Here is a 14,140-nt window from a genome sequence, read left to right as displayed (position 1 = left end):
GAGCCACTCACAGCGCTTGAGACTACAAAGCTCCTAAGCACCGGTCGCTGTGATTGGTGGTGTCCAATTGAGCCGTGGTCAATCGGGATCACCCCGTACGATTATCTATCAAGCCGACACCACGTGAGCCAATTGGAGCACCTATTAGGCGCGTGCCGCGTGCCGATGTGTTGCGACGAAATTCTAGGCAGGATAACTCCACGTGGAGTTAAGGAATTGTTTCTATATGTTATGACCTTCATATCGTTACTGTCCTACACGAGATTTACGAAAAATTAATCTGCTCGAAACGCCTCAACGCCTATAATCCTTCGAAATAAGAATAAGCTATCGCGCACCAATCGCGGCTCGTCGCTCCGTATTCTCAGTGGGACTTCAGCCGCTCTGGCCAAGAATATTGTTAATTTGGAAGTCTTGCATTATGTCTAATGCATCTTTATTTAATTTACTATTGTCTGATCATCGTGACCAGCCCGGAACAGATAATTAAACGCAGATTAGTCGCGTTAGCGAGCGCCGACCAATCGAGTGAATCGAGAGTCGGAGAAAGAGCAGCGCGGACCACGGAGAAGGACCTAAAACTTAATCTGCTAATAACTTTGAAATTCTATTAATTAACGCAGAATTAATTCGATTCCTCAACGTTAAATTAAATTCGCGGCAACCATGCCGAGTTTCAGTTCGGTACGACTAATATTTCGAGATGAAAAGTCCTTTTCTCACATTTGTCACGTACACCCAATTCTGGGAAATTCGTGCTCTCCCTTCCTCCCGACTCGCGAGCGCCACCGACTGACACTTATATAAATGGGACGAAAACCGGGTTTGCGGTCAGTCTTCTATCAGATCGCTCTGCGAATAGATCAAGAAATATCTCTATAAAGTCGCATATTTCAGAAGAAAAAAGTGCGCATGGGTCTAACTCGGTTCAAGTTTCCCTCTTTTCCCTCACCCCTCAGGCTGACTGCGCTTGTAGGAGCTGCTCAGCTTTTCCTCTTCTCCTAGGCTGACCGCGCTTGTAGGAGCTGTTCAGCTTTTCCTTTTCCCCTAGGCTAACTGCACTCGTAGGAGCTGCTTAGTCTATCCTCTTCTTCGGAGCTGACCGCGTTTGTAGGAGCTGCTCAGCTTTTCCTCTTCTCCTAGGCTGACCGCGCTTGTAGGAGCTGCTCAGCTTTTCCTTTTCCCCTAGGCTAACTGCGCTCGTAGGAGCTGCTTAGGCCCAGTTTCACAACTCACGGTTAACTTTTAACCGAGGTTCAACTTATTTCTCATCTTTTTCCAATTCTAGAATTGAAAAGAGATAATGAATAAATTGAACCTCGGTTAAGAGTTAACCATCAGTTGTGAAACTGGGCCTTAGTCTATCTTCCTTTTCGGAGCTGACCGCGCTCGTAGAAACTGCTCAACTCACCCCCCTCCAACCCAATCGGACTAACTGCGCTCGTAGGAGCTGCTCAATTCTTCCTTCCCTTATTATCTATTCTCTTAATTATTCACTCATTGCAACTGGACAATTAACCGCGTCGGTAACACAATAAAACTCTTCCGTGGAATGACAAAAAGAGGAAATAGGGCAGGAAGGCGAGTGCAAGTCCAACGCATTAAACGCATATACCAGGGGCCGAAGGCTGTAAAGGATAAACGCGGAGTAATCCACACCTCGCGTCGTAACAAGCTGTAAGAAATTGAGCAATATAATCGATTAATGCCTACAGCATCGCAGTCAATAGTATTGACTCAATACGGTAGCAAAAATTTCAGCTAGCAATTCAGCAAGCATCGTGCGTCACCAGAAAACACCCAGCTTGGCTTGTAGCTCCTTTTTTATATAATTATTGAAAAAAAAAAAATACATTGAGCAAACCATGGCACGTCGTTATAATCGGAATCTATTTCAAATTCAAATAATTCCACAATACTCAGAATTGAGTTAGTTAGGTTGGCTTGCACATTTCCATCGAATCAGAAGGTCTGTTCGCATTGCTTGAAATCCCCAAATATTTTTGAATTTAAAATGAGAAATATATATTTGAGCGTTGAAAAAAGAGAAAGCGAGGATGTTGAGTACATACAAAAGAAAAGCACAAACCACAATAGGAACAGGAATAAGAGATTTCAACTTATTAGAAAGCGTCTATTATCGGAAATGATTAAAAAATGACTTTTACTGATCATTTTAAAGTCATTTTGATATTATAATGTCTTGTTCTGCTTGGAATTGTGAGGGTGGTTCATTTGCACTGTTGCAATTGCCTACTGTCAATCACAGCGACTTCTGCGTAGGGAGTTTCTATATATTTTTATTTTAGCACGGTGATTGATTTGTGCGCAATTAGTTTGTGTGCAATTGATATACATCCTTATTGTGTCTGCAAATGTGCGTAAATTTTCGAAAATGCTTTGTAATATTTTGTATGTATACGTATCATTGTTCAATACTTACATATCTTACATTTTTACATAATGTCCCATGCAGCAAAGATCACTCTACAGAGCAATATTGCAAGAATATATTGCAACGTTCTATAGAAATATCTAGTAACAGTCACAAGCGTAGCAGCAAGCTTCTGATGTACGAAGTAATAACGAACGATGCAAAAATAATTATAAATAGGAATAATTGAATACAACATAAAATTATACATATTTTTGTTTTCGTGTACAAAGTTAGTATATCTCAATTAGTGTTTTCCTGAATTTGGACAGTTCTCGATTATTTCAACGTGTGTGTAATACTCATTTAATGTCATGTCTTATGTTCTTCACTAATGTGTTAATTTGCATCTGCGACTCGCCAACTGATGATAGGGCTGGACAAAAATAGTAGTCTAATTATTTAAAAACGTTTACTTAAAAATACAATCTTTTTAAACATAAATGGCAATACGAATGATTAGAAAGAGGAAAAAACATGGTTCTATTACTTAAGATTCTACTGCGGAAAATGACATTCTTTATCGGCATCGATCACCGAATAGCGGTAGTTTGTCGATTTTCCGTTTCATATGCGGGTTTCCAACCCTCTTGCCGTGTTTGCTCTTTAATCGGCTGAAAATCCGGTTGTGCAGCACCCGAGCAATAGACATCTCTGAATGAGACTGGCGACAAATAATCACGCAGAAGTGATATATTTCGCTCAACCGTAGCTCTTGATTGACGATTTCCATTTTACATAAAACAATTCTATATGCTCCAGATTAACACCTATGAAATAAATCGTACATCAAATAATATTAAGTTTTGCTATGAGAATGAGGCTTAAATTTATATTTTTATTTCAAAATTATAATTTTGTAATATAATTGTAGAGCGATATCATATACAAAATTGTTGAGACGCCGATTAAAAATGCTATGTAAAATTTTTTTTTCACAAATCTATGTAATTAATTTACTATTTGCATACCATGTACACACACACACACGCGCACGCACACATATGAAACCAATTGATTAGTTGATCGCTTTATGTTAGCATTCTAGGAACAAAAAAAAAATACGATAGCTACCTGCACTTTCTGCTAATCCATCAGGACTAAAATCCAAAGCTCTTCTGTCATCTGGCTTACAACCAGTCAGGAGGGTCACAACAGGTACCTCTCCGTCACCAGTAAAACCAACCTTCGCTTCCTGAGTCAGATAGTAACAACACTCTATTATCTGAAAAAATAACCATGCTTCCTTGTCCTTCGGTTTTGGTTCTGTTATTAACGGCGGCGCCAAACGTTCATGTGGTCTCTGCGCCCGTAAGAATCTTGAGCCACACCTCAGTTGTACCTCCAGCCATCGTGTCGCTTCTCTCGCCTGAGCGCTTACACGTTTCACCTCGTCCAGAGCAGAAACAACTATAAATACAGTTTTATATAAATACAACTACAAATATAGTTTTATATAAATAATAGACAATAAAACAACTTCTGTATTTATTTTTTAATACAATTCTTTCATCTTACACACTTTGAACACAGATTTACTTACCAACCGAGGGAATCACCACAACAAATATTTTTGCTTCGACTAAGCGTTTAAGAGCCGGCGTATGCTTGGATAAAGCTTTGTGATCCGGAACAAGATACGGCGACATCAATCGAGATTGTACTTGACTCTCTAAAGCTCGAACCTCAGCATTCAACCACAATTTGCCCATATGTTTCATAAGTTTCTGTTTCGAGTGTTCCGGTCCGAAATTTTTCTCGTCTAAACCTATTACTTTTGGAGTGTTTGAGGAGTTTTCGTCCGTCACCGTGAACAATCGCTGAGTCTGATCGTACTGTACTTTTGAATTCTCAACAGAACAGAGATGATGTCCGAATTCGATTAGCTTCAATACTCTCAGCAGTGTTTCTTCCCGTTTGTTCATTTTGTGTTTACGAAGTATTTGCCAATTGAGAGCTTTATGAGCATTTTCCAGTAAATTTAACCCCCGAAGATCAATGTCCTCTGGTAGAGGTACGATTTTCGTGTACTCTTTCAGTTTCTCCACACTGGATAGAATCGAGAAATCTTCGCTTCCCTGCACAAGAATTTCAATATCCATATTGATTAAATTTAGCAGGATCGTAACACGTTTCAATAATGTTCGCGAACTCTTGGCGCATATCCTCACAATGTCAGGGTTACTTCGAAGCCAATCGCAGCATACTTTAATAGACACAAGGATCTCCTTGTCAATCAATATATTCAAAATGTCATCCGATTTTAAGTTTTGCTTTTTCAACTGTGCCATATAAAAGATGTTGTCCGCATTGCATAAACGATTATTACCTTCCTCGAAGGTACTAGACGAGTCAGTATTCGTGATGGTCACAGCACTGCTGCTCACAGAATCTTTATCACTCAGTGCTTTTGAACCCGTCTGCTGATTGGTCGCGTGCTGTTGTCCGTTAACCAAATGATTTATACCGTTCTTATCACAATCCTCCGTTTTGTCGACAATATCGCTGCCATGGCCGTTCATCTCTTTTTTCGCTGTTTGCGCTACATTTTCGATAGTCTGATTCTTATTTTCTGGAGATGGTTCTTCGTCATCTGTATTATCATCCGACAATGCATCGTTTCCCTCACTCAACGCGTCGTCTTCCGTTTCAGACACATCAGAGTTGATTTCGTCACTTGACGACGCTAATGTTGATTGATCTACGTCGCTCGCATCTGAATCAGAGCTAGTTCTCCTTTTTCGCCTACGAAGCTTGCTGAGAAGACTTTTCGATTTGTTGCGAGTTTTTTTGGGACCTGATTCATTTGTGAATCCGTTATCTGACGACTTAATTTTGTTAGTCTCATCTGAATTGAGTAAATTATTGTCTTTGCTAAAAATAGAGTCTTTTTCTTTCATGTAATTTCTGTTGTCTCTTGATTCTGATAATGCTTGATTTTCCTGTGCATTTTTAAACTTGGAATTATACTTGGTCTTTCATGTAATTTCTGTTGTCTCTTGATTCTGATAATGCTTGATTTTCCTGTGCATTTTTAAATTTGGAATAAGTATTTCCCTTCCTAGTTGCTTCTACATTAGGCACAGCCATTTCTATGATCATTTCTTGCAGTTTTCTTATTATAAACTCTAACAATTGTGACAGTATCGCTAAAGTTATAGCAACAACGCCCTGTACTTCGTTGGATTCTTTATTTTTTAATCTAGAAATTGACATTAAACATATTGTCACGATCTTAAACACCATATCATCTGTTAAATAAAGCGTTGGTCTGTTTTTACAATTTTGAAGATATGTTTCTATGTTATCCATATTTTCAAGAGAATTTGTATTATTTGGCTCAATGTGATCCATTGTTAAACACTTCTCTATATCAGTTAAGAGATCCTGTTGAAAAAAAAATTAACCACCATCGTAAATTGTAAAAATGCTGTCATGTAAAATTCAAATATCTATAAATATTAATGTTAATTAAATACCTGGCATTCTTGATTTATTTTATCAGAATTTGGATTTTCATCCCACAAACGCAACAAAGAAAATAATCGCGATACACAATGATGGACAGAATTGCTTTCATCTGTATAGGTCGACTGAGTTATTACAATTTTCTTTAAATTTCCTTCTGCTCCTTCAAATGGCTCAGGACACAAAACGCTGCGAAATAATTAAAATTATAATCAGTATTGATTAAAAAATATTTACATATTAATAAAAAGAAAATAAAATTACTAAGATACAATTTATTATCGGAAAATGTATTAACATTATCATAAAATTATTTATTAAAATTAAATTATTATTGACACCAACCTTCTCATGTAATGATAAACTGCATCTAATCCATAATTTTTATTGCCTGCTATAGTACCAAGTTGATTGTGAGGCATACCAATGTTTGGATCAATGGCTATAGCCATTTTATAATACCTGTTTGCTATCATTGGATCCCAGTTTGAATTTAATTCTAATTTGTACCTACTCAAGTCTCCAAGGCATACTAAGCTCCGATGGATCAAGCGCATGACACACTGTTTGAGCTCCTTGGTATGAGTTTTAGTTTGCCCTGTCTTAGTTCTTGCCTATCACAAATTTAGAATTGTATTACATTACATATTATGTCTTACATAACTGCCATAATTTGTATATAATAACACAATAAAAAATCATAATTAATATACTTTTAACATAAGACTTGTTTCCTAACCAGAATAAATTAAGTGAAATATTAAAAAATTTTCTTACGTATGATAAAATACTTTCGTTTTGAATGAAAGCAAAATCAACAACACCAACAAGATCTAGATCATATTCAGTTTGCAGTCTCATTATCAAATGATGATAATATCCCACACCCACTGCCAAATGGATCGAAAGTAGCGTTTTTTCCACATCATTCCAGGTGTTACCCTAAAATATTGTTAATAATTATTTTTTATTATTCTATACTTTAAAAACTTGTATATATTCATATATACTTAAAATAAGTAAAATATACTATATATACAAAATAATACAAAAACTATAAATGTGTGTATGTATACATATTAATTTCTATATATTTTACTCTCTCTCTCTCTCTAAGATCTCAAATATATAAAATCTCTTCCATATACGTTAGATACGTATGAGTAGCGCGAGAGGAAGGTAATGGTAGAACCACAGTTCCCAATTTCATAATTTAGAGGTTCCAAATTTTATGATTTAAAGGTAAAAATGGAGCTATTCAGAACCCTGAACCACTATTATGAGATTTCAAGCAAGAGATTATCGTCAGCTTTGATGTTTAGTACATCACATTATAAATATTACCTTCCGTAACTTCTTGGCTGTATATACAACATCGTAGAAGGCCTTTCTCCAGAGAAGCTCCTCTATTTTATGCACATTTCCAATAGGGTCTTTTAATATTAGTCTCTCGCAATAATCCTTAAGTTTCATACGTTGAATTTTTCCAGATGAAAGAAATATGTCACTTACTGTCAGGGCACGATTCTTTTGCTCATCCAATTTCTTAACGATCTCTGTCACGCTTCTTAACAAAACAAACAATAAAATGCACATTAAAGAGTGAACCAGCATATTTTGCGTCACGTGTGAAGGTCATTATCAAAGATACACGTTTACTGTACATTTTTTCATTTACCAGGTTATCTATTATCATATCCAATGTTAAAAGTACAAATGCATTGATCAGACGTTTTTCTAACTAAGAATGAATCAATCATGCCTGATATATCGCAAACCGCGCAAAATTCATCGAGAAACGTGCGAGTGAGAAACAAGCATGGCGATTGAGACAACGACGGGTTAGGTTCACGTCTCGAAATCCTTTTGTTTCTCCAAGATCGTTATAAAAGTATCTCTTTTTTTTATCATATTAAAGATAAAAAATGATACTTTCAGAGTAGAGTATTTTATTTCGACGCAGAAAAGTGGAGGGACTTACTTGTGCAGACGTCTCGTGACTTCGAGGCAGTCCGTTGTTCGGGCCTCCACCGCGGCGTTGAACGTTCTTCTCATTTTGCGTTACTCATGACCCGCGTTCCGGCCGACTCGTCGTTACTCATTGCCCTGCGGTCCCCTGGGAGTCCTGGGACGCGCATCTCCTCCGAAGACTCAGAAATCTCGACATTCGTCGCCCGTTCGTCGGCACGCCTCGTCGCTGCTACCTGTACAGTGTCCACCAGTGCTCACTTTCTCTTTCCGTTGCTCTAAACGTGACACCCGTGACACCCATCCACCATCTACTGCTGTCCGTCCAACCTGGTGAATCTGGTCTCTGATCTAGTGTCCAGTCTGTCCACGACTGCAGTACACTTAAGCCTATTATACACTGGATGCGATGAACAATGAACGATATCCAATGAGAGCTCTGCTTTATATCGTCACGTGACAAAAAGCAGAGCTTTCATTGGATATCGTCGCTCATCGCTCATCGTGTCTAGAAATCCTAGAAATAGGAATCCGGTACTGCAAAAACTCCCTATTATGGCCAATGTGTTTTCATTTGAAAGTACCGGTCATTTGTCAAATGTTCAACGTTGGTTTGATAAAAAAGTAAACAAGTTAGATACAATAAATAGAAAAGGAGATTTTTTAAATAATATATTATATGAATATACAAATAAAAGGAGAAGTCTATATAATTTTCGGCTAGAATATTTTTTATCAGATTATGATTTATAATTATAAGCTAAATGTATAGAAATCTGTAAGATAATACCTAGGTCTGTTTACACTGCTTGTACGTTTTGCACTAAGCATCTTTGCTTTCTTTCTCTTCCACACACACACACACATACACTCGAATATATATTTATTTCATTTAAGTATAAAAATTTTGGGGGGTTTCAAGCAACACAAATAGACCTATGTAAGATAAGAATCTGAGCAAGATAAGAAACATGATGAGAATCTGAAAAAATAAAATAAGTCAATGAATTTCTGTAAATTTTACAGGACTCCAGGGATAATCATGCGTAACATTGAGATCAAAGCCGTAATTCGAGATATTGAACATACCATTTCAAAAGCTACAGAGCTGAGCGACACAGCTCAGACTGAAATTAAGCAACATGATATCTTTTTCAAGACAAAGGAAGGAAGATTAAAATTACGAAAGTTTAAGGTTGGAGCAGTTATTAAATTTTTCAATTATAAGTATAATTACATAATATTATCTGAATACAAAGCATTTTTTTTCTTGTCCCATAGGATGGTACTGCAGAGTTAATCTTGTATAAGAGACCTGATGTTTCTGGACCAAAGTTGTCTACCTATGACAAAGTATCGTTAAATTCAGATATTGTTGAGTCAATCGAAAGTATTTTGACCCAATCTAATGGTATACTAGGAGTTGTTAAAAAAACAAGACTCTTATTCATTGCTGGACAAACTCGAATACACATTGACAAAGTTGATGGTTTGGGTAATTTTATAGAACTAGAGGTTTGTAAATTTACTTATTATATTATATAGCCGTATCAATAAAGATCAGTAAACATATAATATGGAACGATATATCAATAAATACAGGTAGTGTTGAAAGAAGATCAAGATATAATAACTGGACAGAAGATTGCTGACGACCTCATGCAAGCATTGTTCATAAAAAAAGATGACTTAATCGCGGAAGCATACATAGATCTGCTTAATTCCAAAACATAAGTATTGTTTATTCTGATGTTTACATACTTTGTATTTCCATACAGATGTAAAAAATAATAAATAATTGATTTACTTATTCCATGGTATAAAAGTATAACACAGTTCTATTTTCTGCAATAAATTACGTGCCTCACGTAATAGCAGTTTATCTCATTTTTCCATTAATTGACGTTTTACTTTTGGACGTCTGTTCTTTATACCTGCACTTGAAATAAGTTAATTGTATAATTAAACATTTGGAAAGAAAGAAAACAAAGAGGAAAAGTATAAAAAGAATTAAAGAAATTTCTAGAACATGAAACGAAAGAGCGCAGAATCCGAGTGCTAAAAGTGCAAGTAAAGTGATCTTGGCGTCATAACAGTAGCAGAGAGGTTCCTCTCTGACAGTAGTGACAGTATTAAAGTCACTAGATTATCAATCTAGTGACTTTAGACAGTCCATTTCCTAACCTTAAACAACATTTTTAATTGCCTTAATACAAACATATACGAAACTGCATCATTTTGTAATAGCAAATATTGTATTACACACATCTCAAAATGTCTTATATGCTATCGCATTTGGAAAATGGCTATCAAGTCGATCAAGCCATTCTGTCGGAAGAAGATAGAGTCGTGGTGAGTTTATTTTAACATGTTTCACTCATTCATTTTGTCTCTCGTTATATGTAAATAAACATTATGGTCCAGTTTCACAACTCACGGTTAACTCTTAATCGAGATTCAATTTGTTTCTCATCTCTTTCAAATTCTAGAATTGGAAAGGGACAATGAATAAATTGAACCTCGGTTAAGAATCAACCGTGAGTTGTGGAACTGGGCCTAAGTCAGTTACAACAGAATTATTTTGAATTAGAACTCACGCGTTAAAAATAATTTCTTTCTAGGTGATTCGCTTTGGACACGATTGGGATCCGATGTGTATGAAAATGGATGAAGTACTCTATAATATCGCAGAGAAAGTTAAGAACTTTGCTGTTATTTATTTAGTGGATATCACAAAAGTGCCAGATTTTAATAAAATGTAAGTAGGAACTTATGTCCTTATAAGTCCATATATTGCATCAATAATTAATTAACAATTTAATTCTTCAAAGAATAAATAAAATCTATTACTCGAATTAATTAAGACTGATAATTGAAATATATTTTGGTATAATATTTTAACAATAATTATACAAAAAATATATATATACAATATATATTTTTTACAGGTATGAACTGTATGACCCATGTACAGTAATGTTCTTCTTCAGGAACAAACACATCATGATAGATTTAGGTACTGGAAACAATAACAAAATAAATTGGACTTTGGAGGACAAACAGGAAATGATCGACATTATTGAAACAGTTTACAGAGGTGCAAGGAAAGGTCGAGGTTTAGTTGTCTCTCCTAAAGATTATTCTACTAAATATCGATATTAATTTATTTGTAAAATATATGAACGTTTTTGTATTTTGAAGATAGATAATGCTATATTTATTTCAAGGCAATACATTACATCAGAACTGGGATTTAGTTGTACATTTCGACCGATTTTCAGCTTGATTCCCTTTATTTTTACTTCAACCCGCGTACAGCCTGAATGCCGATCGGTCATCGAACCAAGCTGAAAGCCGAAAAGTGCAACTAAATCCCAACTGTGCATTACATGAAAGAAACTAGGTGAATTTGATTTTGAATGGATAGTTGTAAGCTTTGTTGTAATTTATATTGTGCATATTTTAAAAATAAATATAAGATAAAATAAGCATAAAGTACAAAATGCATAAATTATATAAATAAGTGTACATACGATACTTTGTCAATAATACATATATTTTAAAGAATTTTATAAAATTTCTTTATTTACTATTTTATTTATGGTTTATATTTAAATGTATGTTTTACAATATCCATGAGACTAGTTTCCTTAAGGCATATATTAGGCAATAATGTTGGTAAACATATTCGGTATCACATAATGTATTCTGGCGTCTGATGTATATTATTCATATGTATATGGAAATGTTTATACATAAAATTGCAATTATTTATAAAAAATAGTATGTAAAGTATACAATATCAATTCTATCTTAAGATTTCTATTTTATATTCTATCAAGATAATTATATTTACATGTAATTACAGGGTATACTTTGGTCTAATATCTAAGTATTAATGATTAATTTAACACGTGAATAATTATAAACAATTCAGTCGTCTCTCACATAGCTGCAAAATAGATATATTTAGTAAATCACTTAAAATAATGAAATATTTGTACAATATAAATTTCATAAATTAAAGAGATAAGACTTACTATTTGTTACATGTTGTACACTATCGCCAAGTACATCAGTTGAATTTGAATAAGCTATTAATGGAATACTCTCCTGTATTAAACTTTTTCTATTTATTAGCTTGTACGAATCCCTCAGTGGTTTAAAAATACAATTCAGAGTACGGGATTTTTCTGAAAATTAACATCGTTCTTATAATGAAAATTTTATATAAATATATATATAAACTGTATATATATAAATGTATATACATAAAATTATATATATATATATATTTATATAAAACACATGTACTGATATCTCTCACTGACCTATAGGTATGTGATGAGTTTTTATATTTATGGCATCCATTGATTTGCATTGTCTCAGATCTTAAAATAAAATTATATAGGATAAAATCTATTACATTATATAAATGACATTTCAAACAGATAATATTGAACAAAATCATGTTTTCTTGCTACTTAATTTTTGATACAGCATGCACTTAATACAGTTTAAATTCATGAGATTTTATTCAGTCTTACCGCTATTTCTTATGTTTGAAGTGGACCGAGAAAAGAGAGTATCGATTGATTCCAGAGATATGGAGTTATGTTTTTTTACTGGAATAATTTTAATCATGCAGTGTATATTAGAAAGTTTAATAATTAGATAAAGATATAAACAATTGTGCAATATAGAACTGACTTAAAAAAGTAGTTCGATAATTGTAGCTTAGAAAAACAGCGCAATAAAATTTTTCTTAATATAATGCAAAAAATAATCACTGGCTAATTAAAATGCAATTTATTCGTTCCATATTGCATTATGTTCAATTCATAGCAAGCATATATCAGCTGCAAAATTATTCTCAAACCATACATAGAGAAGCAATGAATGTTATTTTGTTTAGCTCAAATGATATTAAATAAATACACGAAATAGTAAGAAATGTATATAAGTAAAGCAAGAGGGAAATGCAAAGCGGAAAAAGATAACGCGATCCAAGCATTTTGTTCCTACCTCATCACGTATTAAATAGTTGGAGAGACTCTCATTCTGTAGTACAAAATAGATTAGTGTTATTTCTATCGTGCTTTCTTATACTATTAATAATACCATAAGAGTAAAGAAAATATCTAGTCTGCTACAGGGAATAAAGTACATATACATGTATATTAAATATATAATACATACATATTTCAAGATTGTTGACTAGAGTTGTGTCTGAATTTGTTGTGTCTTTGGCTTTCTTAGGAGTGTTCTCATATATTGGCTCAACTGGTGGTGGTTTGTCTATGAGAATGCAAGATAATATAAGTTTTTCTGGAGAAGTATATATGAAGCATAGAATTTTAAGTGATACTTACAAGTTTTTAAGAAATAAGGATTCTTGAGTACTTGTTTTATACAATTATATATATAAGCGTATTGACTCTGAAAAAATATTCTTTTTATATTATATGAATTTATACAAGTACTAATGTATACAATGGTTTTTAGTTGGTAAAAAAAAACAAATATGTAACATGGACTCGATGAAATGTTAACCCTTTGGCCTACAACCACGAGTGAGACTCATGGTAAGGAATTTGGTCCATAAACAATAAGCACGAGTCTCACTTACCAAATTCCTTACCACGAGTCTCACTCGTGGTTGTAGGCCAAAGGGTTAAATTAATTACTTTTTTAGTAACAACATCGATTTTTCGCAACTTCTTAAATTTTAATATTCAATATCTTATCTAATCGAAATATAGATTACAATGTTTCTTTTTGCTAATTTAGTATTATTTAACTATGAATCACTTACTTCTCTTTGTACCATATTTATTCTATGATGTCGTAATCTATACACAGTTCCAAATACATCTAATTTTCTATTATCTCTAATTTGTTGCAGAAGTATATCTATTGCTATTAATGTTCCTGTTCTACCAATCCCTGCACTGTAAAAAATGATATTTTCTATTATTAAGAAGAAATGAATTAACAACATCGTTATGATTGAAACCGTAAAATGCAAAACAGTTTTGTTCGTAGACAATTTGTTCATACCTGCAATGAACAACGACGGAACCTTTATTAGCGATAATATTGCGGCGCATTATTTGGCAAAAATTGATCATTGGATCGAAATCTTCTGGGACATCGTGATCGGGCCAGTCTTTAAAGTGCAAGTGAGTAATATTTCTTTTCTTATTTTCCTGTAATTATTTGTATTTTTTACAGATGTTTTTTTCACAAAAAATTTTGTAAGTACGTATA

At 34.0% G+C, this 14,140-nt stretch overlaps 4 protein-coding genes across 12 annotated transcripts in view; 2 read left to right on the top strand and 2 right to left on the bottom strand.

Moving 5' to 3' along the window:
• Positions 1 to 1,594: 1,594 nt before the first annotated feature.
• LOC108763595 (uncharacterized) lies at positions 1,595 to 9,832 on the top strand. 4 transcript variants are annotated; one of them, XM_018511356.1, is made up of 4 exons: positions 1,595 to 1,677; positions 8,897 to 9,065; positions 9,152 to 9,385; positions 9,473 to 9,832. In XM_018511356.1, exons 2-4 carry the CDS (start codon positions 8,913 to 8,915, stop codon positions 9,602 to 9,604), a joined length of 519 nt encoding a protein of 172 aa, XP_018366858.1. In that variant the 5' UTR covers positions 1,595 to 1,677; positions 8,897 to 8,912; the 3' UTR covers positions 9,605 to 9,832. The 4 variants fall into 4 exon arrangements, with proteins under 4 accessions (XP_018366858.1, XP_018366857.1, XP_018366855.1 ...); XM_018511355.1 differs by lacking the exon at positions 1,595 to 1,677 and adding an exon at positions 8,154 to 8,212; XM_018511353.1 differs by lacking the exon at positions 1,595 to 1,677 and adding an exon at positions 8,427 to 8,494.
• Positions 2,693 to 8,194, bottom strand: Smg5 (Smg5 nonsense mediated mRNA decay factor). Of its 3 annotated transcripts, XR_001940224.1 has the most exons (10): positions 7,884 to 8,194; positions 7,247 to 7,469; positions 6,680 to 6,844; positions 6,248 to 6,516; positions 5,914 to 6,091; positions 5,417 to 5,821; positions 3,978 to 5,334; positions 3,509 to 3,844; positions 2,925 to 3,204; positions 2,693 to 2,810 (listed from the first exon to the last, which is right to left on the bottom strand). XR_001940224.1 is itself a non-coding variant. In XM_018511349.1 (9 exons), exons 1-9 carry the CDS (start codon positions 7,955 to 7,957, stop codon positions 3,137 to 3,139), a joined length of 3,075 nt encoding a protein of 1,024 aa, XP_018366851.1. In that variant the 5' UTR covers positions 7,958 to 8,194; the 3' UTR covers positions 2,834 to 3,136. The 3 variants fall into 3 exon arrangements, 2 of the variants coding, with proteins under 2 accessions (XP_018366851.1, XP_018366852.1); XM_018511349.1 differs by lacking the exon at positions 2,693 to 2,810 and having other exon boundaries at positions 2,834 to 3,204; XM_018511350.1 differs by lacking the exon at positions 2,693 to 2,810 and having other exon boundaries at positions 2,834 to 3,204; positions 3,978 to 5,391; positions 5,474 to 5,821.
• A 220-nt stretch (positions 9,833 to 10,052) lies between the features above and the next one.
• Dim1 (thioredoxin-like protein Dim1) lies at positions 10,053 to 11,270 on the top strand. The gene is made up of 3 exons (XM_018511339.1): positions 10,053 to 10,222; positions 10,492 to 10,628; positions 10,819 to 11,270. Exons 1-3 carry the CDS (start codon positions 10,145 to 10,147, stop codon positions 11,030 to 11,032), a joined length of 429 nt encoding a protein of 142 aa, XP_018366841.1. The 5' UTR covers positions 10,053 to 10,144; the 3' UTR covers positions 11,033 to 11,270.
• A 209-nt stretch (positions 11,271 to 11,479) lies between these two features.
• LOC108763607 (Protein tyrosine phosphatase 52F) overlaps positions 11,480 to 14,140 on the bottom strand; it is a 16,855-nt gene continuing 14,194 nt past the window's right edge. For 2 of the 4 annotated variants that reach the window (XM_018511378.1, XM_018511377.1), the window contains exons 16-23: positions 13,931 to 14,079; positions 13,686 to 13,821; positions 13,243 to 13,309; positions 13,070 to 13,168; positions 12,418 to 12,495; positions 12,202 to 12,261; positions 11,911 to 12,063; positions 11,480 to 11,822 (exon numbers count right to left, since the gene is read on the bottom strand). In XM_018511378.1, coding sequence (XP_018366880.1) covers positions 11,815 to 11,822; positions 11,911 to 12,063; positions 12,202 to 12,261; positions 12,418 to 12,495; positions 13,070 to 13,168; positions 13,243 to 13,309; positions 13,686 to 13,821; positions 13,931 to 14,079 — 750 coding nt within the window. In that variant the 3' untranslated portion in view covers positions 11,480 to 11,814. Of the gene's footprint in view, positions 11,823 to 11,910; positions 12,064 to 12,201; positions 12,262 to 12,417; positions 12,496 to 12,895; positions 12,932 to 13,069; positions 13,169 to 13,242; positions 13,310 to 13,685; positions 13,822 to 13,930; positions 14,080 to 14,140 lie in introns of those variants that run through there. The other 2 variants (XM_018511379.1, XM_018511380.1) reach the window with 2 other exon arrangements.

Source organism: Trachymyrmex cornetzi, unplaced genomic scaffold (genome assembly GCF_001594075.2).
Source record: "Trachymyrmex cornetzi isolate Tcor2-1 unplaced genomic scaffold, Tcor1.1 scaffold37, whole genome shotgun sequence".
In the NCBI taxonomy this organism is placed as follows: Eukaryota; Metazoa; Arthropoda; class Insecta; order Hymenoptera; family Formicidae; genus Trachymyrmex; species Trachymyrmex cornetzi.
This window is presented reverse-complemented; position numbering and strand designations above follow the sequence as displayed.